Below are 23,974 nucleotides of genomic sequence, written 5' to 3' on the forward strand. Positions count from 1 at the left end.
TTTTTGCATGATTTATTTGGATTGAAGCAGCCAGTTCCACCCTGGAATCATTAAAAGTCTGATGTAAACATGATAGTTTTATAATTTACAATATTAAAAAGGCCATTTACACAGTAGATCATTTGTTAATGGAGACTGGAAGAGTAATTAATGGCAGATATTATGTAGGAATGTAATGGTATATTAAATCAAAGTCAGATTTTTTGGTACAGTACAGAAGCGTAGTTTCCCCACACGGTACACATTGAGGGACAGGAAGTGTTTCTCACATCACAGGTATAAATAAACAGTGGGCAGTACGACAGTGCCAAGGAGAAGCCCACATTGCCTTCACAACAAAATATGTAAACAGACAAGTGGATACGATGAAAGCCATGTGCAGCATTTTGTTCTCTTGCTGTACCCAAAATTAACGGAAACAAGAAGAACATAGTACCTTTTCATTAAAAAATACCCTTGATTGTGTTTCTTAATTCCCTTGTAGTGTAGAAGTCATGTGATAACGATATCAGCAGTAAAATGCCCACCCACAAAAGGTATACGTACACCATTACATGTACAGTATGAGCTTTCAGCATGTCTGTCTGCTTCCAGTCTTGTTAAAAAAAGTGTCTATTTGTTGTCTAGTGCAAAGATTTGGGTTGGTCTCCCACCCCCCCAGCGAGGCGATACACTGCAAGGCTGACTTCATGTGCAAGGGAGTCAGCACTCTCCTAAAACCAAACACAGAGTAAGTAATACACTAATCCAGGAGAGCGTTAGAAGAACGATTCCTACCTGAGTGTCGGCCTCGGCGTAAACTCTCACGACATCCTCGGTGCCAGACGGCCTCACAAAGGAGCGAGCGTGTCTGTATTTCTTCACCAGGTCGTCGATGGCGTCCTGCAGGCCCGCTGGGCTCACAGCGCGTCTCTCGGCGTCGGCCGTGTCAATCACCCTGCGGTCCGACACCTGTAGCGCACACACAGCCATTCTACTCTGTGCATCTGTGAATCAGCATTAGCTGTAGTACAGCAGAATATACCATACAGACAAAAGTAATGGGACACACTGCTCCAAAATGGCCTCTGCCTCCTTTATTCATTCATTCATTAATTTTCTACCGCTTATCCTCACAAGGGTTGCGGGGGTGCTGGAGCCTATCCCAGCTGTCTTCAGGCGAGAGGCGGGGTACACCCTGGACTGGTCGCCAGCCAATCACAGGGCACATATAGACAAACAACCATTCACACTCACATTCATACCTATGGACAATTTGGTGTCGCCAATTAACCTAGCATGTTTTTGGAATGTGGGGGGAAACCGGAGTACCCGGAGAAAACCCACGCATGCACAGGGAGAACATGCAAACTCCACACAGAGATGGCCAAGGGTGGGATTGAACCCCGGTCTTCTAACTGTGAGGTCGGTGCGCTAACCACTAGACCACCGTGCAGCCCTCCTTTAATCATTTAAATTAGATATCTGCTTTCTTACATGTTTCATACAACCTCGCAATTGTACAAATTGTCTACTAAATGTGTGGTACTCGCTACAGTTGAGCAAGCCAACACCACTACTAATACTGTAATACTTCACCCAACTACTGTTAATTCAGTATAAATGTATACGTGCTGCCATGTGTCCCAGTACCTTTTTCCAAATGAAGCTTCTTCGGTTATTAATGATAAAAGAGTTCCAGCGCTGGGTGGGGTTGCTTACCTTGACTTTCAGCTGCCTGTTGGGCAGATCGGTGTAGATGGCGTCCCACTGCTGCACAGTCATTCCCTTCAGGGCTAATATAGCCTCTATTAGCAGCATGTCAGAGATGGCGTCTCCTACAGTCTTGATGGAGTTAAACAAAACAAATGACATCAGCAATAATATACATCAAAAGTGAAGGTGTGCGCGTGTGTGTGTGTGTGTGTGTGAGACCTGGTTGATGACGTTGATGGTGTGCCGCAGCAGAAGAGCCGCTCTCTTCCTGATGTCGTTGGTGTTTGGGTCGTCAGCAAGCTGCTTAATCATCTCCTCGGCTGCCTTGCTGAACAGCACCTGACACCAAGGCAGACACATAAGATTGGTATGAAGTAGACCTTTCTTATTCATAGGCGTCCCTCACCGTTCCGTGGCCGTTGGCCTCAAAGTACACCCCCATGTCAAACTCCTGTGCAGCGTGATGAAGGTGCTTCACTCCAGTCTTTGTGCACGTCACGATCATCTTCATGCTGTCTTCCAGGTGGCGTGTCGAACTGCCGTTGGCGTACGCCGTTTGCACCACTGCTAACTTCAAATTCAAACCGGCCTTTAAAAAAAAAAATCACATACACACGTTAGCATTGATGGCGCTACAGTACGCTTATTTACTGTTTACCGCCGTACTTGGATGAGCAGCTCTTTAAGAAAAGTGCTGATGAGCGTTGCTATCTTGTCTCCGTCCAGCAGATGGAATTGTCCATCTGTGCTGGTGTAGTAATACACGATGCGGTCGGCGTCACCGTCAAATGAACAACAACGTTCGCCGGAGTTCACCTTCATGCCTTTCGTTAACACAGTAAGAGAGATTCATGAACATAATATTTAATCATCATCATTATATAATGATACTAATATTGCCATACTGAATATTATTCATGATGCCGCCAAGATTTGCATATAAGGGGAAAGAGGGAGGCCGGTCCCCGAACCGTCAAGGGACCCAAAATAGGTCATTATTAAAAAATGAAGGGGTGGAGGGCAATGTTATTTTTGTCCCTATGACATTGTATATATGGGCATACGCTGATCACATGCATTTTCACAGAAATCGGCCGATACCGATCAGTGGCCGATCAATCAGAGCGTCCAAGTAATTGCAAGTAAATTGGCATCTTAAGCCAAAAATCTAACCTGTGGGAGGTTTCTGCTGCACTTTGACAAAATCGGCGCCACACTGGTGGTTGAGCTGTCCCTCGCCGTGGTTGAAGAGCGAAACCTGCAACTCCCTCTTGAGGTGACGCTCCATCTCTCGTACCTTTAGCGCGCCGATGCCGTTGGCGCCGTCCACAGTGAGGTGTTTCTGGTCATCTGTGCGGTTGGGTGTCTAATGACAGGATATATAGATGGCAAAATCAAACACACACACACACACTCTCCCTGAAATCAAGTGTTAGCATGACGTCAGAGAATTCTATTACATTCTTGGTGAGCTCAATGAAAGCCTGGCAGAGTTTGCTGTAGTAGCCCTCAACTGTGGCCTCGCCGTAGCGCCCCTGTGTGTTGTGACAGCGCACCATGTAGTGGAGCTGTGGCGTGGTCACCAACCCATAATCTGAGTGGACATGAGAAGGTAAAGTGTAAAAAACAAATAAGGAAAATAAAGAACAGTGATACAAACCTTTGCTTTGACCATGCAGAGCATGCACTCCATCCAGCACTGCTTGTGAGAGGCTGTCACTGCTGCTCCTGCAGCGACATTCATCAGAAGATATGAAGGATTAACTGTGCCAACGTTTGGGAATGTTCCACTCGTACCTGGTGTCTTTGCCCACAAACACAACAGCTTCCTGGCTCATGTCTATGCTTTCTTTGGCTATAATTTCCTCGAGCACAGAAAGTAACTCCTGCTGCTCCACGTTGGCTAGATGGGTGGCGTGGCCTTCCCATGCTGCAGTCAACATCTCTCCCATGGGATCAATCAGCTTCACACCGTTGTCCTCCTACAAGTTCAGTCATGAAGGAATCATTAGTTTGTGTGTCACGGAACGGACAATCAAACATAATTCCAATTCCAGGGAACCTCAGGGTTGTGGGAGGCGGTGACCATGACTCCGATGGCCGCTTTGGTTTTTTTGGACCGCAGCCCGGCCAGCAGTCCCATCCTGAACATGACGTGGTCCAGATGTTTGGCGTTGGTCCTGAATCCAGCAGTGCCATACTGCAAAACCAAGCCTATAGGTTTAGGGTGCAAAGTGGACTGTTTTGACACTTCCTGAATGTGGGCCATGGCTGAAACACATCACAGACACATCTCTCAGTCAGCTTAATCTAATGCTAGGTCAAGCATTTGGTAGCAGAAAGAAATCGTGTATTGTCAATGTCCTAATTATGTGTTTTCAGCTAGAGGAAAATATACAAATGTCTACCTCTATCAAATTCCGACTTGACCAGCAATGTCACAGGACAAGAAGAGGGCAAAGTTTAAACTCAATAAAACTGATTTAATGACCCAACTTGCACACGGTCAATCTAAATGGCTAAACACTTCATTTTACTTTGACTTGTTAAAGCAGTAAGTACTTCTACTCACATTTTGTGTGGTTTTCGGCGTGTTAAAAATTTCCAGTTTTTCGCAGTTCTTGGCGACGTGGCGACACTTCCGGGTAACGTCACTATCAGTCACAGGGCGTCGAGTAATTAAAAAAACAAAAATAACAAAAACAAAATAAACACATGAAACAAAATGGATGTTTGTTTCGTTTGGCTTTTTTCTTGATTTCGGAGTGGCCACAGCGATTCGCATAGCGATTTTATGCTACGCAAATAATACCATCGTACTGCAACGATTAGGTAGAGAAAATGCAAGAATACATAGGGAATGGATGAAACTGGTAAAGAGTATTTTCACATTTCGGTGAATAGACGGCAGGAAATGGAAAAGAATTTAACGTTTTCGATCAACGGAGGCGGGAGCTGGGCGTTTCCGTGTTCGTCATGTGACGTCATGACGCTAGGTGACGTGACATCCGGAAGCAGTGAGTTATTGTGCAAAATATACACGTCTATCAAAAATAGTGATACTAAACAAGCAATATGGCACAATTAAGAATTAAAATGATAGAATTCAAGAAATTTCACCATGTAAGTGACCAACAGGATGTCAGACACGTCATTTCCAGTGCACTGCGCCAAAACAAAACGGGGACAGACTTAAATCACGTTTACTGTGGGGTTCATATTTGCAAATATGTATTTCTAAGGTTGACGGCAGCCGTACATAAACCCATGTCATGGCCATTTATTAACCCTTTGTATGACGAGTTGGCTGCTTGGCCACTAAATAACCAATCGCCCATGTCCACTCCCCTTTAAGAGACGTGGGCTGGTCCGTGTGTGTCACCCACCCATGTTCAAGCATCCACTGGGGGGAGGAGTGTCTCCGTGTCCATACAGATAAAAGGCGTATAAATAAAAAAAATAGCGTAGGGAAGGAGAATAGGAATCCTGTCCCCTCCTCCTCGGCTCCTTGTACTGCGCACTTTTTTTGCGCATTCGGTGCACATTTTCTGTCGCCGCAGAATCTGGGGAAGAACACCGCAATTTTTTTGGATGATTATTTTTTTCCCTTTCTTTGAAGACGCCGTAAGAGGAATAACCCGCATGCAACACCGGGACGTAATATCGGACCTACACATGGAGTGTTGAGCAAAAAGGAGGATTTTGTGTGTCGTTTGGTTTGGGGGCTTAATATCAGCTGCAGGGCTCCCACCACTAGTGGGGTGTTACATAACCGAGTGGCTTTAGCTGTCCGAGGTGCTGAAAGCGCACGGTGGTTGCCGAAAACCGGACAAGCCGTGAAAAATTCACGTAAGTGGAAGCTCAAAAAACGATTTTTTTTTAATCAGCATGGAGCCCCGTTTAAAAAAAATCCCAAATTTCCTGTGTCGTTTCTAACCAAAACAGGCAAGAAGAAGGTCAAAGGCCTGTTTGCTGCAGAAGCACCCGGGAAGCTGCGGTGGGCGATCTCTAGATTGATTGTTTCTCCTGCGGTGAAGAATTCCATAGGGGGTCCAAATGTCCGGGCAGACGCTCACGGACCGCATCGCCGCGGCCCAATATCAGCTAACGGGCTCAGACATGGCCCGGGCCGTGTGCAAGGCCACCACTCATGAAGTGATGGCGCCCAAGAAGAAGCACCTGGACTGTAAGTCAAGCACAACATGCAGTTTAACCATTCACAAAATATTCTCAAGGCTACAGCTTGCATGCAAAATGGTGGTGTAATGAATTCAGGGGTGTCCAAGGGGCAGCCCTGGGAGGTATTTGCAGCATGCTGCACATTGTGGAAATAATATATGTTTTAAACGAAACAGCAAAAGCGGGTAAAATAGAGCAAACATGCCTGGATAGCTAATTATAATTCAAATATATAACATTTTATAGTTAGAAAATAAAACATGTGTATATACTGCCTCATTTGATTTTTCATTATGCATCCTTTGGTGTAAATATCTGGACATTACCACTGAATTAATTACTGTAACCATGGCGATGCTCCAGCAAAGACGATACAAACCCAGACAGGCGGTTAAACCAAGCCGCAAAAACCACCTGATTGCTGAAGTAAATGTCTCTGCAGCCAGTCTGTGCTGCAGGCAGGCTAGCTGTTAGCATGTAGCACCTGCACAGCATTCATATAAGCTCTGCAGAGCGTCCAAGACAAGAATGAGATAACAGAGACACCAAGTCAACATAGGGAGTGTAATATTATCTGGTGGAGGTGTTTTTAGCAATGCTTTAACAGACCAATGCAAAGGAACCACATGTGAATTCACCATGGGTGGACCACCCATGGTGAATTCATGCCAAACTGTGCTGGATGATGAATGTTTAATTGCTAATGCTACTTTTTGTAGTGTCCTATTTGTAGTGTTTTGCATTGCTCATACTGATATACTTGAGTTAAAATATTATTGTTATTAGTTTTTTTGAAGCCTGTCATGAAAATACGTGTTATGATAGTGACAATTTGACCCTGGAATAGGATATTACTGTTGCCATGACTTATTATGGAAACATGACATTTTAACTAGCCCAGGAATTGTTTTAATATCGTCAGTCCTACCAGAATACAACTAGAAAACAGATAATACAGACATCAACTCCAGATTAAGAGTAGCAACCTTCAACAGCATGTTGTTTTGTTTTTCAATGCATTAGTTGTCTGCGTTTGACAAGATTAATATTGTTTAATGTGTTACTATTACGCTGGTTAACTTATTTGTACACTTTAATATAAAGAAACAAATTACCTGTGCAGGTAATGGTATCTTTATGATGCTGACAGTTAAAGATTATTGCTATTTCTGTGCTTTCTTATTGAAATAGGAGGTCAACCATACGCCTAAACCTAACCGTCTAATCCTAACCCAACTGCAAGTCAATACAATGTAGAAATGAAAGTGCTTTTATACATAAAAGCTAAGTAATAAGCTCTATTAACAGCTTTATCACAGCACAGGCAATCAGGATGAATCCCCGACAACAGCCCGACGTAAATATTGACTAATATTGGCACACAGAGCCCAGCGGCACCATAACAGCAGATATATTTTCATCTATCTGTACGTACACTTCACCGTCTTCTTGGACGAAGGCTACATATCTTGTGATCCGCTCCCTCTTGTGAATTATTCACTAATCAGCCAATGACTATCCTGCATTATTTACACAGCAAAAGGCGTCAATGTTAAGACCGCCTGTCTTTGGCTTCTTGGAGCTAAGACGAAACTGCAGGCATCTGCTGCTGTGCATGTGTTGCATGCATGGTTGCTTGTGGAGGGGCTCCACATGCATGCACATAGCCTGAAAGACCTTTGAGGCATCACTTCTAGACAATCCAACACTATTTGAATGCTTTTTCCTGTTTGTGTCTATTTCTAGGCTGCCTTGTTGTGGTATATAGGCTACTGTGCTTCTCTTTATGTGTTTCTAACCTACATATTAATGGAGGGAAACATGCTGCTCACCAATAACACTCGCCTGGAACTATATTAGATAGCGTCAAGTGTTTCTGTGTGTCTTGTTATGGCTGGTTAGCATGGTGCATGGTTTTGTAGATTGATTTAATGAGTTATTTTTACTCCTACCGGTGGTGTTTCTGCAGTGCATGTGACCCTAGGGTGCATGTGCATGTTGGTGGTGCAGTGCTGTTGCCATGGTACCTGATTAAGAATGTCAGGGGTTGGCACTGAAATGACAGGATAGAAAGAGGGCAAATGACAGGCCGGAGTGTCAGGAATTAATTTGCATTATTGCGAACGTATCGGTGGTCGTTGAGGCTGGTAAACTGGATGTTTGTTAACTTGCAAATATTAAACTCTCACATTATATTGCTCTCCTTCAACTTTAAAACACGACCCCAAATTAGATGCTGTAGTCAAATGGACACTGGGGGGCATTCATAGAGAACGTGTGGCCACACACACAAGGTCAACTGACTCAACTGCAGCTGAAATGAATCTACGGCCACGTTAAAGTACGCTGTAGTGAATTCTAGTTCATATAAAGCAAGCAGAAGACGTATATGAGCACATATATTCCCAACCGTGCATTTAATTCATTAACAGTACACTGCAGCAATGCTATCTTCGTAATAAAGAGTCTGTTTCCATGACAACAAAGAAAACGTGACATACAGTGCTCTCATCGCGGGTAAATAATGTCGCTATTAAACATTCATTCATTCATTCATTTTCTACCGCTTTTCCTCACGAGGGTCGCGGGGGGTGCTGGAGCCTATCCCAGCTGTCTTTGGGCGAGAGGCGGGGTACACCCTGGACTGGTGGCCAGCCAATCACAGGGCACATATAGACAAACAACCATTCACACTCACATTCATACCTATGGACAATTTGGAGTCGCCAATTAACCTAGCATGTTTTTGGAATGTGGGAGGAAACCGGAGTACCTGGAGAAAACCCACGCATGCACGGGCAGAACATGCAAACTCCACACAGAGATGGGATTGAACTCAGGTCTCCTAGCTGTGAGGTCTTCGCGCTAACCACTAGACCGTCGTGCCGCCCCGCTATTAAACAAATTACCCAAAAGTCCAATGTCCTCTTTAGCGCAGTCTCACCTTAAGTTGGGTGTGAGGACAGTCTGGGAGGTCATGAGACTTGGTGTGGTCACATGACCTGGATGCTAATGTCCAGGGTGTCTTTCTGTCAAGGACACACATATAGTATATAAGTATAGTATACAAGATCCAATACAAAATCTCTACTGGGAAAAAAAACTATATTTTGCACCAGTCTTGTATCCGAACAGGGTAATCCAATGATTGGAAAGGTGATGTGATTCTCCACAGGACACATAGTTTACCTTAGTTTATGCTTTTATCTTGTAAAAGTATATGTTTGTTGCAACTCTTGTATTGGATAGTGTGTAGGTGTACCTAATGACCAGGAGAGCTCACAGTTCATTCTTACAGTGCTTCTGCACCCTGTGGATTACCGTAAGAGTCTTTATTTAGCTTGGGCAATCCTTATTACACACACCTTATGACACATACTGTGTCACATACTGTCTGTTTGTTTACTATAGGTGATGATATCATGACATAAAAACTGTACAGCAACAAAAATACAAAACATGATCACTAATATGACGCTAATATGACATGATATGGAGTCAAAGCGGTTGTATATAATATTAAATTAACAATAACCTGATAATTTTGCACACTATAAGTAGTCATTGTGGGTCATGCATGTAGCGGTCGGCCATATTGGAACACAAAAGATTGAACAATTGAGTCCATAAAAATGCAGAATGGTGCACATTGTGTGTCAAAACAGGTGTGACTGACGCCCTGATGGGGGTTGGGGCAGGAAGACTGAGACGAGTGATTAGATATAATCTCTTTCCGACCCCCCTTTCCGCCCCTCCACCCCCATGTCCAGTCTGCTATCCTGTTTTGTTGCCGACGTGCTCCCCTCAGCTGCACTTCTTGCTCTTGTCTACTGTTTAATATCTGTGTCTATTTAAAGCAAGGCCAAGGCCTGCTCAGTATATCTGCTTCCATTAACGATGCCCCCCCCCCCCTTTTTTTAAGACTTCATTGACAGAGCACTTATCTTTACTCGTCATTCTCTGCCTCATATACAGTCTATGAACATAATAATAGGGACACCTACCATACTAGAGATGTATTAGAAATAATAATGCTCAGTTTTAGTGGTATTCATCTAACTTCCCAAGGGAACACATTTGCTGTGTTCTATTTTACATCTTTATTGGCTTATTTACTCTTATTATGTCTACTATATTGAGTTATACAAGTGGCTTGTATTAGCAGAAGTACACAGGATGTACTCTGTCCAGAAAAAAACACTAAATTGCTCACGTGTGAGTCTATTTTATCTTCATTCATTCATTCATTTTCTACCGCTTTTTCCTCACAAGGGTCGCGGGGGTGCTGGAGCCGATCCCAGCTGTCTTTGGGCGAGAGGCGGGGTACACCCTGGACTGGTGGCCAGCCAATCACAGGGCACATATAGACAAACAACCATTCACACTCACATTCATACCTATGGACAATTTGGAGTGGCCAATTAACCTAGCATGTTTTTGGAATGTGGGAGGAAACCGGAGAACCCGGAGAAAACCCACGCATGCACAGGGAGAACATGCAAACTCCACACAGAGATGGCCGAGGGTGGAATTGAACCCTGGTCTCCTAGCTGTGAGGTCTGCGCGCTAACCACTAGACCGCCGTGCCGCCTCTATTTTATCTTATTTATGTCTTATTTTTAAATTCACTAAACAAGTCTGGAACCAATTAACCATGATAAAAGGGAAATTAAAAACTGTTGTGTGTCTGTGTGAGTCTATATTATATATACTGTAGATATAGATATATATTAAATGAACTATAGGGGTGTTATTTCATGTCGGAGGTCTCTAATACTGTTAAAAACTGTATTGAAGTCGTAAACAAGTTGTCTGGTGGCTTTTAATACACATTGTTTAATTGTGTAATTATTGCTCTGTATTACATATAAAATCAAATTGAATAAGAGGACACATAACACTATCTGCTGAACTCCATGAGGTATGGTTTCCCATAAGCAGTAGTAATGATGATGCTAAATAAAAGTGTTTGTCTTCCCAGACCTGGTGTCGGCCACCAACACCACCAACGTCAACATCCCCCAGATGGCCGACACGCTGTTCGAGCGGGCCACCAACGCCAGCTGGGTGGTGGTCTTCAAGGCCCTCGTCACCACCCACCACATGTGTGTGCACGGGAATGAGGTACGTCAACAAGAGGCGCCAACAAGGAGCGGATGGTTTTGAGGCTGAATCCAATGTCTTTCCCTGCAGAGGTTCATCCAGTATTTGGCCTCCAGGACCTCCCTGTTCAACCTCAGCAACTTCATCGACAAAACTGGCTCTCATGGTAAGAAAACAACAAAACACCTGATGCCTCCATGCCTGACTTACGTAATATAAGTCATCAGCTGCTTTCCATATGAGCACACTAGCACGGCCCATGCTCTTGGGTCGGTAATGTGGAAAACCCTACATGGACATGATCTGCTCTCTTCTGTAGGCTACGACATGTCTACATTCATCAGACGGTACGGGCGATACCTGAATGAGAAAGCCTTCGCCTACCGCCAGATGGCGTTTGACTTCACCAGAGTCAAGAAAGGGTATGTCATCAGACCCACAATCAGCACGGACTAAAAACATAAGGCTAAAAATAACCAATTACCTAAAAATGTCATCCAATACTTCTCTACAAGAGAGGAGAAATATGATCTCAGGGAAGAAGTAAATTTGAAACACTTATATGCTAGAACTACATTAAAAAGCCATAGCATTTCAGTATGTGGAATCAAACTATGGAATGGATTGAGTAAGGAAGTCAAACAATGCACAACGATGAGCCAATTCAAGAAACAATACAAGCAGTTGATGTTTGCTAAATACAAGGATGAAGAGTCTTGAACCAGTCATGATGTGCTATATATATCACTATATTGACACGTACTATGGTACCCATTATGTCATTGGATGCTCATATCACCTCATACTTCGATACGTGACAAAAAAACACTTAAACTATATTAGGAAAGCAGGAAGTGAACAAATGTAACAGTTACTGATTGTAAAAGTACCAGATGGAGGGGTAGGATTTAATTAGCTTTGCTTCTTCCTACTCCTTTTGGACATGTGGAACTGTGAACTGATTATGGGATGCATTCAATTGTAATCTGATGCATGTTCAAATGAAATAAAGCCATTACCATTACCATTATGATTCTTCATCCAGATATTAAGTCATGGGGGGTTAGCTACAACAGGAAGCATCTGAAAGTTTACAGGAAATGTGGACCAAAAGTCCAGGAAAAAAAGTGTCAATATTCATAGACATTTGACGGAATTGGTTTCTTAGCGTGAGCATGTTGTGTTTGTGAACAAGGGCTGAGGGCGTGATGAGGACCATGACCACAGAGAAGCTCCTGAAGGGCATGCCTGTCCTGCAGACTCAGATCGACACGCTCCTGGAGTTTGACGTAAGCCCCGCTAAAAGACTTTCCGTTTGCATCTATGTTTTGAATCGAGTTGATAAAAGCAGTAGGAAGAACGCTCTCACCTCTTTCTGCTCAGGTTCACCCCAAGGAGCTGAACAACGGGATCATCAACGCTGCTTTCATGCTGCTCTTCAAGGACCTGGTCAAACTCTTTGCATCCTACAATGATGGCATCATCAACCTTTTAGGTACGTCTGGCAACATCATAGTAACCACAGACAGAGATATCGCCCCTAAAATAGATTGTGATGGTTTTTATACAGAGAAATACTTCAAGATGAAAAAGAGTGATTGTAAGGAGGCCTTGGAGATCTACAAGAGGTTCCTGACCCGAGTGACAAAGATTGGCGAGTTCATGAAGCTGGCAGAGGTACCCCTTGACCACTCGTGTACACGATAACAGAGCAGAAATAGTGGCGTTTTTTTTTTGACACTTGATTTCTCTCTACAGACGGTCGGAGTTGACAAAAATGACATTCCTGACATCAACTACGTAAGTCACCGCATCATCTCTCCATCCAAATCTGACAATAGATTGGAGATTGGTAACGTGCACGAATGCTGCACTCATACACTCACACACACTTTCACCCACCCACTGCCATCTCCCACTGACCTCAGTGTCTCCACCCGGGGGTGGTGGTGGACCTGGCAGACTCGGACGATGACGACTGTCCTTTTAAACCTCTCGAGGACGCGGTAACCGTAGTAACGCAGGCCGAGTGCCTGTTTGCAGGATGAAGTGTTGGCATGTTGATCTTAATCCTGTTTGACACACGAGTGTGTGTGTATGCATGGGTGTGGGTTTTCTGAAGCTCATTTATAATACGTGTAGACCAGGGGTGTCCAAAGTGCGGACTGGGGGCCGTTTGTTGCACGCTGCTGTTTTTTTATCGGCCCGCAGCACATTCCAATAAAACAATCAAAGAAAACTACAGCAGCAGTATAAAAAGAAAACAATATAAATACGGCATTTTTGGAAAATTACGTTGGAGAATTATATGTTCCAAAGAAATATGCCTTCTTCCTCCTAATCACAAAGCTAAGATGACCTTTTTTTCTTGAAATATATACAGTATAACCTTTTAGCACAGCTTGGCTCACTGGAAAAAAGGTTTGGACGCACCTGGTGTAGACCCTGGTGTCTTCCGATGTGGGGGTTTGCTTTTCACTTTCCTTACTTCAAGCTTGGTGATGGTGTTTTGTTTTTTTGTCAGGCTCCCAGCAGTATCCTGGAGTCTCTGGAAACACACATGAATGGCCTGGAGGACGTAAAAGGCGGCAAGAAGGGGTAATTTGGATTTTTGGTGTTATCTTGGAGCTTTATTTGTCATTTTAATTTTTTATGTCTTTTTTTTTTTGGCTTTGCCATTTAATTAAAAAGGTCACACAGTCACCTTTAGAGTGTTGTTACCGCCAACGAGTTTGTTTTGTTTTTGTTGTTTGTTTCTACTTTTATTTCTACTTTAAGAAATTAAAGACAACTTGATTTTTTTCCCAGTTTTTAAAATATTGTTTTTTTTGATAATTTTTTCAGGGAATAATACCCATTTACTTTTAATATATATATATATAATTTTATTTATACAATATTATTATATAACATTATGAATAATATAATAAAATATTTTCAATTATATTTCATACATTTTGAAATAAAATGTTTTTTTCATTTTTGTTTGGGCAATAACTTCCATTGCTTTGACGAGATTAAAATACAATATTTGACAATGTTTACATATATTTGATGAATTAATGATGAATAATAATATATTTTCCAATGAATTATTTTGTAGTATTTCTAGCCAGGTGTATTTCTATCTTTTCCTTTAACCCTTCCTCTCTTTTATCCCCCTTTTTCATTCATTTGGAATCCCCAGAGAAGGGTGAGCATCCACCGTGTGTTGACTTTGGGGTGACTTTGGCGTACTATAGAATGTTACATTATTGACCTTATCGTAGCCCAAGCACGTAAACGGACGTGCTATTCCCATGGGAAGCAAGCAAGCAAGCAGGCCATCCCCATGGGAATAGTAATCTATGGATTACATGTGATGTGTGTGTGTGTGTACATGTGTGAAATCTACACACATGCTGTAAGAGACAAGTGTTGTCTCAGTCACACTTGTGATGTACTATGAAATGATGATTTAGTGTTTTTTGTTGAAGAAAATACCACTTCATGAAAACATCTCCCTCCCCTTCCATCCTTGTAGGTCTCCAACCAAGGTAAGCTGCACATGTCAAACCGTTTCTAGATTTGTATCTCTTGGACCGTGGGGTGAGCCGCCATGACGTACCTTCCAGGGGTCTCCCACGAACAACGTGTCTCCAACTTCCACTCCGGCCAAATCCTCAAACGCCGTCCCCACGCTGCAGCCTCCGCCTGGGGAAAGCGCAGCCGCCGCCGCTCCGGCTGCACCAGAGCCTGCAGAGGAGTATGTTAGGATTCATGTGGCCATTGTTGTTGCTAGGCGGAATTCCTGCAAAAACACACACTAAAAAAAAAAAGTTACCCAGAAATTTCCTTGTCAACTTGTGACACATAAACATTACCATTGGGCAAGGTTATTTGTACAGTACATATGGTACATACATAAATACTCATATCTACAGTATACATATGTTAAATGTGTATGAAGTGTATATTTTGTATGCTTATAGTAGGAAATACATAGTAGCTTGCAGGCTGAGAACGTGTGAGCACCTCTGATTTTTTCACCTTATCCTCCAGTTCCTTGTTGGACCTGGATCCTCTCTCCTCCTCTGGCCCCCCAGCAACATCGGCCGCCCCCACGTCCTGGGGAGGTAGGTAGAGAATATACATGTTTACATGTTACCGCCAACATTGTATAATCATTATTTATCATTGTGTTGTCCTTTGCAGATCTCCTCGGTTCGGGTGAGTGTTCCTTCCTTCCTTCCTTCCTTCCTTTCCTTCAGGTGTCCGCCATAATGGAGGTCCTCCACGTGTTTTTATGTGTTGTTCCGGATCAAGTCCAGCCTGTGAACAGTGTCAGTGTGTTAGGATGTGTCATGTTTACCTCCTGGTTTGTCTCCTCTAAGCTGTTCTTCTTCTTTAGTCTGAGTTTTCTTGTTTCTCTCTCTCTCTCTCTCCTCCCCCCCACCTTCCACATCTTCCATTGTCTGGTTTTGGTTTATAACGGGGGCTTTTGTTTTTGGTTGTTTGCTATTTTGTGATTTGGTTTCAATCTGGATTTTGTAATCTTATCTGGGTTTGATTTGAATTTGACCTTTATTTTTGTAAATGGGTGCCATGGTTGCCTCTTTTTGCTTCCTGCTTACTTTGGCGCCTTTAATTTGGGGATGCCAACCCCCTGCACACCCCCCCTTCCTCGTCGGCACTCGCAGAAATGGGCGACTCCTTGCTAGCCGAGCCCACCCTCGCAGCGGAGGCCGCCCAGTCCCCTACGGGGGGCACCCCCACCCCTGCGGCACCAGAAGCAGGAGTCCCTCTAGCTCCTCCCACTAGCACAGCGGCCGCTTCCTCCCCTGGCGCCACCAATATGGATCTGTTAGGAGGTTAGTGGGCTTCCGGGGGTTCTTTACCATAGAACCACTCTGGGAAGCTCAATTCCCCCCCACCCAAAACCCTTCTGATGATGTGATGCCACACTTGGTTGCATGCACATGCATGGTAGCGCTTTAAAGTACAGCCCAAATTCATGTTGTCAGCATTTTCTGCAGAGTGGGAAAATGACTGGAGTGTCTTGGTGGTGTCATACGATGAGGACCGAGAGGGAATGGAGATACTTTAACGTTGTATAGCGCTCATCCTTGCTACGTCAATGAAAATAGTCACTGTTGTTTATCTGTAAATAATAGTATTCCCTATCTTCTTTTTGATGAAGTCATGTGACTGAAATTTGCAGGCTGTAATCTAAAGTGCAACCACAGAAAATGTGCTAATACAGTGGAACCTTCAAGGTCAAACACGATGTATATTTCGGGACGCCGTTTTCTTGTTGAGTTAGAAATAATTCTTCCCGGATGAAACATTCATGTGTCATTTTTAAGTAACATTTAAGTATAGAAACAAAGTTGACCACTGTTACTAATAAAACATAGAAATCTAAAATACTCAAGCTTTAATATTTATACATATTACCAGATATGTATACATATTTATACATATTTGTAATATTCTTTTTTAATTTTTCCCATGGGCGGCACGGTGGTCTAGTGGTTAGCTCGCAGACCTCACAGCTAGGAGACCAGGGTTCAATTCCACCCTCTGCCTTTTCTCCCATTCATTTTCTACCACTTTTTCCTCACGGGGGTCGCAGGGGTGCTGGAGCCTATCCCAGCTGTCTTTGGGCGAGAGGCGGGGTACACTCTGGACTGGTCGCCAGCCAATCACAGGGCACATATAGACAAACAACCATTCACACTCACATTCATACCTATGGACAATTTGGAGTGGCCAATTAACCTAGCATGTTTTTGGAATGTGGGAGGAAACCGGAGTACTCGGAGAAAACCAACGCATGCACGGGGAGAACATGCAAACTCCACACAGAGATGGCCGAGGGTGGAATTGAACCCTGGTCTCCTAGCTGTGAGGTCTGCACGCTAACCACTAGACCGCCGTGAGAATAAAGACTGTTAAAAGTGGACCTATTATGCTTGTTTGTATTGAGTTGTGGACTCCTATAGAGCAGCTACACATGATAAACCACACAGAAAGCTTTCTAGAACTTCCAGAATCTGCACCTATTCTTACTGGATTTTTTTATATTTCCAGAACGGTCTGTTTTAATTTATTCCACCCACAATTTTTCCCCAGAATGCCAATTGAATTGTACAACCTCAGAGGTTCCACTGTATGTCACTCAATGATGTGTATAATCTGCAAGCAAAATGCATCAACAAAAGTGAATCAATGGATCCTCGCCGATGCATTGGAGGTCAAATGCTGGCCATTGGTGACGTAATGAGCTTACATCATACATGGAGTTTGTGTTTGATAGACATGGCATGCTTTTCTCCGACACAGCGGAAAAGCACTTCTATCAAACTCTCGTCACAGACGTGAGCCCAAACGCGTACCATCACCGCATATGGGTTTTTTTCGTATGGGATATTCTCTGTTAGTAAAGCTAGAATGCCTCCTCGTCCGTACCACCATTTGTCTGTCGCCTTACGTGTCATGGCCACAAGTCAGCGCTGTAAGTTCTTTTTTTTCTGACTCCCTTTTTCTCTCTTGACTTCTCTGTCTCTTCTCCTTCGTTTGTCTGCCGTTGCGTGTGAATCTCAGACACCTTCGCCACACCTGCTGCCGCCACCGAGGCCTCTGCTGCAGCAGCGGAGGGCGGAGCCGCCGCCGCCGCTGCCGCCGCCCCGGCCACAGCACCATCCGCCACCACTGGAGCTGGTGGGTGACCCACAGTCAGGAAGAGTGTGTGAAAGAGTGGATGGATGGATGGACGTGGAAGGATGTGAACTGTGGAATTGATTCCGTCCTTTGTGGCTTCTACTCTTCTGGGAAGACTTTCTCAAATATTCTGGTTTGTCTCTGTGGGAATTTTGGTCCACTGGTGGGGTGTGAGGTCACTGACGTGGGACCTGAGAGATGGCCTGCTGGCTTCCTCAACACCAAGTGTTGCAGTAGCTATTGGAGTAGTGTGGCTTGAAGGTTTCCAGGAGGTGTTCTGTGATGCTCTGGGTTCTTGTTGCTATGGAGACAGACTTCCTCTCTTTCATCACAAGCCTTCACATGTCTGCGTAAAAAAAGGACATTAGTTATTGTTAGGACTAGCTAACACTAGATGCTGTGCATCTGGACATTTAGCCATCAGGCGACATCAGGAGCGGATGGGAGCTTTCCTGCTGCATTTGAGGGCAGTGGGAAGTGGGAAATAGCCTGCCTGGATTGTAAACAAAAAACATGGATGACCACCACAAAATATACTAAGTATGATGTACCATCCAGATATGATCTCCTTAAAGGAAATTTGGGGGAATTTTGCCTTTAAACTTCTAACTTCCCAGGTCTCTTGAATGCAGCATTATTCATTGCTTATCAGTGAAGCACATCAAGCGTACATTGTGGTTTTTTTTGTGTCTAACATCCCACCTCATCTTCCCACAAGACCCCTTCGCCCCCTCAGACGGTAGCGCCGCCATCGCATCTCCAGGTCTAGACCTTTTTGCCGTGATGTCAGCGGAGAACCCAGGCTTTAGCTCTGCCCCGCCCCCTCCTTCACCCTCATCGCTCTTCACCTCCGCATCCAGCATCGTCACCACAGCAACTGTTTCGGCACCCGTAGCCCCCAACAACGCCGACCCTGCGGTCGATCTTTTCAGCGGTAAACGATAATGAAACGTGTAACGTTTGTGAGCTTTTACCTGTGCCTGAATTTCACGGTCACTGCACTTGCCTGCTGTCATGTTTTTGAACATTTTGGTTGTGCCGTTGTAGCTTTCTTTGAGTCCACGCCTGACACCAGGTGTGCCAAAGCAGAGGCCACGCCCACTGCTGACTTGTTTACAGCAGGTATCCCCCCTTTTTGCATCCATGCTGTATCCCCGCTTCTGGTGTGCATTTCCTGCCTTGCTGTGTCACATGATGGCGTTGTCGATAATAATAAGAAAACACGTTTGCAATTAGGGCGGCACGGCGGTCTAGTGGTTAGCGCGCAGACCTCACAGCTAGGAGACCAGGGTTCAATTCCACCCTCGGCCATCTCTGTGTGGCGTTTGCATGTTCTCCCCGTGCATGCGTGGGTTTTCTCCGGGTACTCCGGTTTCCTCCCACATTCCAAAAAAAAACATGCTAGGTTAATTGGCGACTCCAAATTGTCCATAGGTATGAATGTGAGTGTGAATGGTTGTTTGTCTATATGTGCCCTGTGATTGGCTGGCGACCAGTCCAGGGTGTATCCCGCCTCTCGCCCAAAGACAGCTGGGATAGGCTCCAGCACCCCGCGACCCTCGTGAGGAAAAAGCAGTAGAAAATGAATGAATGAATGAAGTTTGCAATTAATTTCACCAAATCACAAAAGGGAAGTTGGTGAAGGACATTGTTTGTTTGCTCTTGCATGCATAGAAGATTATTTACCGATTATTTCCCATCTTATCATCAACTCCATGTTAACGCCTTCCCTTCCCGTCCCGTCCCCAGCGGATTTATTCGACGTGTCAGCAATCCCACCCATCCTTTCCTCTGTGCCCACACCTAAAACCGACGGCGGAGACATCATGAGCCTGTTTTGTGGTGGGTAGCTAGCATCACAGCAGGGTGTCAAACCTTTGGACGGCTTGGAAAGATGTCCACTTGATAGCGATGGCTTTGTTTACGAATGCGAATGTGTGCTGTCAGTGTTTATTTTGCAAACCTGTCCTTTCTAACTCCGAGCTCTTTTTGCCGTTAGCGGTGCGCTATGAAGCCCCAGGCTGACTGTCCCCTCCCCCTCTTTGCCTTAATGCCGCGATGGAACGCGTCTCTCCGTGGGCTCTGACCTGCCACAATTGCGCTCGTTGCTCGGTTGACCCGACAGAGCCCACCGGAGGGGGAGATGCCCCCGCAGCTGCCCCCGCCGCTGCCGCCCCTGGAGCGGAACTCATGTCAGGTAAAACCTCTGAAATGTTGACGCTAACCCTGCACGCTGGGGGGGGCTAATGACATTTGACTCATTCTAGATGCATGCTATTCAGGTATGTTGCAACTACGGCTGTCAAAAATAGCTTTTTAACGGCGGTGACGAGTTTCTGTCCTGCACGTACGGTATGCATCTCCAACTCGCAAACACGTCTCTTGGAAGGACACTTCCTTAATCACTGACACTTGTTTATTAAGACAAACACTAAGATTGATTTTAATATTTCACACATAGTTGCAAATGGTGATTAATCATGATTAATTTGATTCAAAGTTTCATTTGGCAGCCCTAGTTGCAACTCATATACTAACTAGTACTAACTGGTAGCGTATCATGCCCCCTTTTGTCATGAGAATTTGGCAGGCAATTGCAACAAACTGATGACCCCTGACCCGGTTTACAGCAAAGACGCTGCAAAAAATGTCAACCAAAAATGTTCCGGTTTTGTGCAAAAGTCCTGCTAAATCCCACTCATGCTAGCATCATCTCGTTTGCATGCGGCCGTCGTGCCGTAGAGTCTCGGGGGAATTCCTTCCACCTCTGCACTCCCCCACTGTGTCACTGGTAACCACGGTAACTCAAACTGCCCGTGCCGCCGCTCTACATCATACTGTGAAGATGGTTATGTAACTGACAGTGTGCCGTGCGGCCGCCTTGAGGCTTAACCCTCTCGACTCTCTCTCTCATATTCTTGGCATTGATGCGCTTTCTTTCTTTCCGCCTCTCATTTTCCCTGCTCTTTCTCTCTCTCTGTGTTCTGGCTCTCGGGCTGGCTCATTGCTTGCTTCCTGCCATTTGACTCGGTGAGTTTCCTCGCTCCTTTTTAACGCCTTGCTCATGGTGTGTCACGGACGGTGCAGTGCTGCATTGCAGTGCGGTGCTTCTTTAAGGGAGACCCCGCCCCCGCCACCATTGCTGCAGATCGACTTTCCCTTTCCCATATAGCCCAGACTGAACTGACAGGGATGGAGTGATTGACAGTTGAAAATGCATGTGTCTGATGCCTTTCATTCTAAAAATTATATATACATATACATATACATATACATATACATATACATATGTACATATACATATACATATACATATATGTAATTTTAGTAGAGACATAGTATAATTCCTTTATGTCGTATGGAAATGTTATATGTTTTGCTTTAAATTCTACACATCTAATTAAAATATGAAATAAAAATGTATTATATTAGTATTTTGCTTTCAATTCTAAAAATATAACTTTAAAAAGTTGAATAAAATGTGCACATTAATACAATTCCTTTGTCATATTGACATGTAATCAAATTTTGCTTTAAATTCTACAAATAAATTAAATATAAATCCTTTACTTATTACCATTTTTGTATATTTTGTTTTCAGCTCTCAAAATATAACCAAAAAAAGCTGACTAAAATAAAACAGTGCATTTATATATATTATATTCAAATGTCATTACATTCAGTAAAAAAAATAAAAATAATATATATATATATATATATATATATATATATATTAAAAAACCAGAAGGTTTTTAATAGTATTACATATTTTCCATATATTTATACATTTACAGGATGTATGAATTTTTGGGCTATTTGAGACTAAAATGCTAACGTGCTACCTAACACGTGCTTCCCTCTGAGCTTAAATCATAGTTATCGGCTTTGTAGCTCATTTCCTCTCCTCTCTCTGTCGTCATGGCGACTGCGACTGGTTGTCATGGTGACTCCAGCGTGTCTGCTGCGACACCGTAGATAGCTAAACTACTTCCTCTCCCTTTTCTTGCCCATTGTACCCCCCCTTCCTTCCTTCCTGTAGCATTTGATGGGCTAGGAGACTTAATGAAGCCCACCCTGACCCCCCAGGCGGGTGATGTTGACACCTCCATGGCTAACATGGCAAGTAGTAAGTAGTCCTTTTAGTCACATCAATATCATTCATATTTAAAGCCTCGGAACTGGAACACAAGTCTAGTTTCCGAGGCTCCGCTGTTTTCAGTATTTAAGGAAATGTTGGAGTCAGTAATGCAGTACCTGTCTCTCTTTCTTGTCGCTTCCACATCAGATCTGACGATGGGAACCCCAGCGGCCCCTCAGGTAGCTCCCCCCAGTTGGGGTGCCCCCATGGTAAATGTTGTGTGTCTTTATGAGCATGGAGTGGAGCCGCATGGCAGGGGCAGAGACCCGTTGCCTTCATCTGGCTCTCCAGGACGCAGGTCCACTTTGTGTCTGAAAAGGCAGCGAGAAAGCAGATAAGATTAGATCAAATCTCACTGAAAGGTCCCATATTAGGATATTTTTTAAATACGCATAACAATACAATAGAACACACAGTAGTGCACGAGTGCTGCAGGAGGACACAAACATTATTAACACAAGCATAGCAATGTGAGCTACATCTCGCTAGCTTACATCTCCCACGTCTATAGCTGACTGAGATAGTTGGCAAAAAATCCAGGCTTGATTTTAAGATGTGTAGTGAAGCCTGAAGAAGGTGGTGTTTCTTTCTTGAACTTCAAATTTACAGGGGACCTTTAAATATCCCTTTCATTATATCAGTTCTGGGGTATCTGCTGGAGAGTGATGAAATGGCCAATGATGGAAGCTGTAGCTTGGAGGCAGCTTGTCTGGAGTTCATGCGGTACTTGCTTTGCAGCTAAACTCCGCCCCCACAGATTTTTATTAAACTTATGGAAGCCTGTGTACGCTACTGAAGGAAAAAATATATATGGCATAAAAACTCATTATTATTAGATGTGAAAGTCATAATTTGATTGAAAAAATATCGATTTTTTTAAAACTGTGATTAAAGGTCAAAATGGGCGGCACGGTGGTCTAGTGGTTAGCGCTCAGACCTCACAGCTAGGAGACTAGGGTTCAATTCCACCCTCGGCCATCTCTGTGTGGAGTTTGCATGTTCTCCCCGTGCATGCGTGGGTTTTCTCCCAAAGACTTCAGGCGAGAGGCGGGGTACACCCTGGACTGGTCGCCAGCCAGTCACAGGGCACATATAGACAAACAACCATTCACACTCACATTCATACCTATGGACAATCTGGAGTCGCCAATTAACCTAGCATGTTTATTTTTGGAATGTGGGAGGAATCCGGAGTACCCGGAGAAAACCCACGCATGCACGGGGAGAACATGCAAGGTGGAATTGAACCCTGGTCTCCTAGCTGTGAGGTCTGCGCGCTAACCACTATTCCACCGTGCCGCCCATTCTGATTTACAATTGGTATTTTTTTTCTTTCAGTGGTGGAATGGGCTTTATATAAACTTTCTCACCTAAAGGCTGCCTTGCTATTAAAGCTTTCTCACATCTTGGTGCATGCTAGCAGGCTAGCGCTCGTGCTGATCTATGAACCACTGATATTTACCTTTCAGGTTGAAATGTTTTTGTGTGTTAGTGTGTCCGTGTGTGCTTTTCTTTGCCGTGCATTGTCTTGCATTGTTTGTCTTACATGTTAGTGACCCCAACTCCGCCTCCTCTCCCTCCCCTCTACACCTTTAGCCAGCACCCATGGGTGTTCCTCCATTTATGGGGAGCCACCCAGGCTACAGCATGGTAAGCCCACCCAGTCCGGTCCAGTAATGTCCCTCAAAGCAATGCGGACATTACCGGAAAGTCAAGCCCTTTATCAGGTGTCCCCTCCCCTTACAACACACTTTATGTCAGAGCTTGTGTCTTAGCGTCTCCTTTTCTTTGTGTCTGTCTTTGTGAAAAGCCCGGGGCACCGGGCGTTGGAGCTCCCATGATGCCTAGTATGGTTAGGCCGGGCTTCCCCGCCACCGGTGTCACCCCGGGCAGCCCGGTAACCCACTCTTGTTTACAGACTCATGGATTTGTATGCATGTCAGTCAGTTGTGTGAGTCGACAGCTCTACATCTGATAAAGACAGCGGACATGTGTGTGTGTGTGTGTGTAGATGTCTCCTGGAGTGGCCCAGAGCCCCAGAAAGCCTCCTCCACCGAGGAACGCTCTGGATGACCTCAACATCAAGGACTTCATGTAGACCCCACAAAGACCTTCAAGGTAAGTTCAAGTATTGACCAAAATCGTCTGCTATTCAGG

General features: G+C 44.3%; 3 protein-coding genes across 12 annotated transcripts in view; 1 reads left to right on the top strand and 2 right to left on the bottom strand.

Annotated features, from left to right (window-relative positions):
* pgm3 (phosphoglucomutase 3) lies at positions 1-22,082 on the bottom strand. Of its 3 annotated transcripts, XM_058057749.1 has the most exons (20): positions 21,934-22,082; positions 17,450-18,025; positions 15,007-15,288; positions 14,585-14,712; positions 13,411-13,546; positions 12,347-12,443; positions 8,819-8,903; positions 5,082-6,380; positions 4,268-4,349; positions 3,758-3,966; positions 3,493-3,677; positions 3,356-3,423; positions 3,156-3,289; positions 2,869-3,061; positions 2,362-2,519; positions 2,102-2,284; positions 1,915-2,034; positions 1,702-1,824; positions 778-951; positions 1-713 (listed from the first exon to the last, which is right to left on the bottom strand). In XM_058057749.1, the coding sequence occupies exons 10-20, from the start codon at positions 3,962-3,964 to the stop codon at positions 624-626; spliced, it is 1,635 nt and encodes a 544-aa protein (XP_057913732.1). In that variant the 5' UTR covers positions 3,965-3,966; positions 4,268-4,349; positions 5,082-6,380; positions 8,819-8,903; positions 12,347-12,443; positions 13,411-13,546; positions 14,585-14,712; positions 15,007-15,288; positions 17,450-18,025; positions 21,934-22,082; the 3' UTR covers positions 1-623. The 3 variants fall into 3 exon arrangements, with proteins under 3 accessions (XP_057913732.1, XP_057913733.1, XP_057913734.1); XM_058057750.1 differs by lacking the exons at positions 8,819-8,903; positions 12,347-12,443; positions 13,411-13,546; ... (2 more) ...; positions 17,450-18,025; positions 21,934-22,082 and having other exon boundaries at positions 3,758-3,909; positions 5,082-6,387; XM_058057751.1 differs by lacking the exons at positions 5,082-6,380; positions 8,819-8,903; positions 12,347-12,443; ... (3 more) ...; positions 17,450-18,025; positions 21,934-22,082 and having other exon boundaries at positions 3,758-3,909; positions 4,268-4,790.
* snap91b (synaptosome associated protein 91b) overlaps positions 5,070-23,974 on the top strand; it is a 20,185-nt gene continuing 1,280 nt past the window's right edge. The window contains exons 1-22 of one of the 8 annotated variants that reach the window (XM_058057748.1): positions 5,070-5,544; positions 5,641-5,881; positions 10,856-10,998; positions 11,068-11,143; positions 11,297-11,399; positions 12,173-12,266; positions 12,361-12,472; positions 12,548-12,654; positions 12,736-12,777; positions 13,502-13,575; positions 14,165-14,170; positions 14,501-14,513; positions 14,592-14,722; positions 15,019-15,092; positions 15,172-15,186; positions 15,657-15,827; positions 17,563-17,679; positions 19,805-19,876; positions 21,719-21,805; positions 21,965-22,026; positions 23,628-23,714; positions 23,829-23,935. In XM_058057748.1, the coding sequence (XP_057913731.1) occupies positions 5,752-5,881; positions 10,856-10,998; positions 11,068-11,143; positions 11,297-11,399; positions 12,173-12,266; positions 12,361-12,472; positions 12,548-12,654; positions 12,736-12,777; positions 13,502-13,575; positions 14,165-14,170; positions 14,501-14,513; positions 14,592-14,722; positions 15,019-15,092; positions 15,172-15,186; positions 15,657-15,827; positions 17,563-17,679; positions 19,805-19,876; positions 21,719-21,805; positions 21,965-22,026; positions 23,628-23,714; positions 23,829-23,915 (1,803 nt within the window). In that variant the 5' untranslated portion in view covers positions 5,070-5,544; positions 5,641-5,751 and the 3' untranslated portion in view covers positions 23,916-23,935. The remainder of the gene's footprint in view (positions 5,545-5,640; positions 5,882-10,855; positions 10,999-11,067; positions 11,144-11,296; positions 11,400-12,172; positions 12,267-12,360; positions 12,473-12,547; positions 12,655-12,735; positions 12,778-13,501; positions 13,576-14,164; positions 14,171-14,500; positions 14,514-14,591; positions 14,723-15,018; positions 15,093-15,171; positions 15,187-15,656; positions 15,828-17,562; positions 17,680-19,804; positions 19,877-21,718; positions 21,806-21,964; positions 22,027-23,627; positions 23,715-23,828; positions 23,936-23,974) is intronic. The other 7 variants (XM_058057740.1, XM_058057742.1, XM_058057744.1 and 4 more) reach the window with 7 other exon arrangements.
* The window catches only part of LOC131107582 (inactive serine protease 35-like), a 42,331-nt gene continuing 40,377 nt past the window's right edge, over positions 22,021-23,974 (bottom strand). Inside the window, exon 3 of the mRNA XM_058057759.1 lies at positions 22,021-22,128. Coding sequence (XP_057913742.1) covers positions 22,093-22,128 — 36 coding nt within the window. The 3' untranslated portion in view covers positions 22,021-22,092. The remainder of the gene's footprint in view (positions 22,129-23,974) is intronic.

The sequence above is a fragment of the Doryrhamphus excisus genome, chromosome 19 (assembly GCF_030265055.1).
Source record: "Doryrhamphus excisus isolate RoL2022-K1 chromosome 19, RoL_Dexc_1.0, whole genome shotgun sequence".
NCBI classification, from domain to species: Eukaryota; Metazoa; Chordata; class Actinopteri; order Syngnathiformes; family Syngnathidae; genus Doryrhamphus; species Doryrhamphus excisus.

Bases quoted from the DNA above. Each gene is read 5' to 3' on its own strand.
- pgm3 (XM_058057749.1), bottom strand. From the start codon at position 3,964: ATGGCCCACATTCAGGAAGTGTCAAAACAGTCCACTTTGCACCCTAAA. The intron at 3,424-3,492 runs GTACGAGTGGAA...ATGTCGCTGCAG, and splicing joins TTTGTGGGCAAAGACACCAG to GAGCAGCAGTGACAGCCTCT. The intron at 2,035-2,101 runs GTGAGGGACGCC...CCTTGGTGTCAG, and splicing joins AGGCCAACGGCCACGGAACG to GTGCTGTTCAGCAAGGCAGC.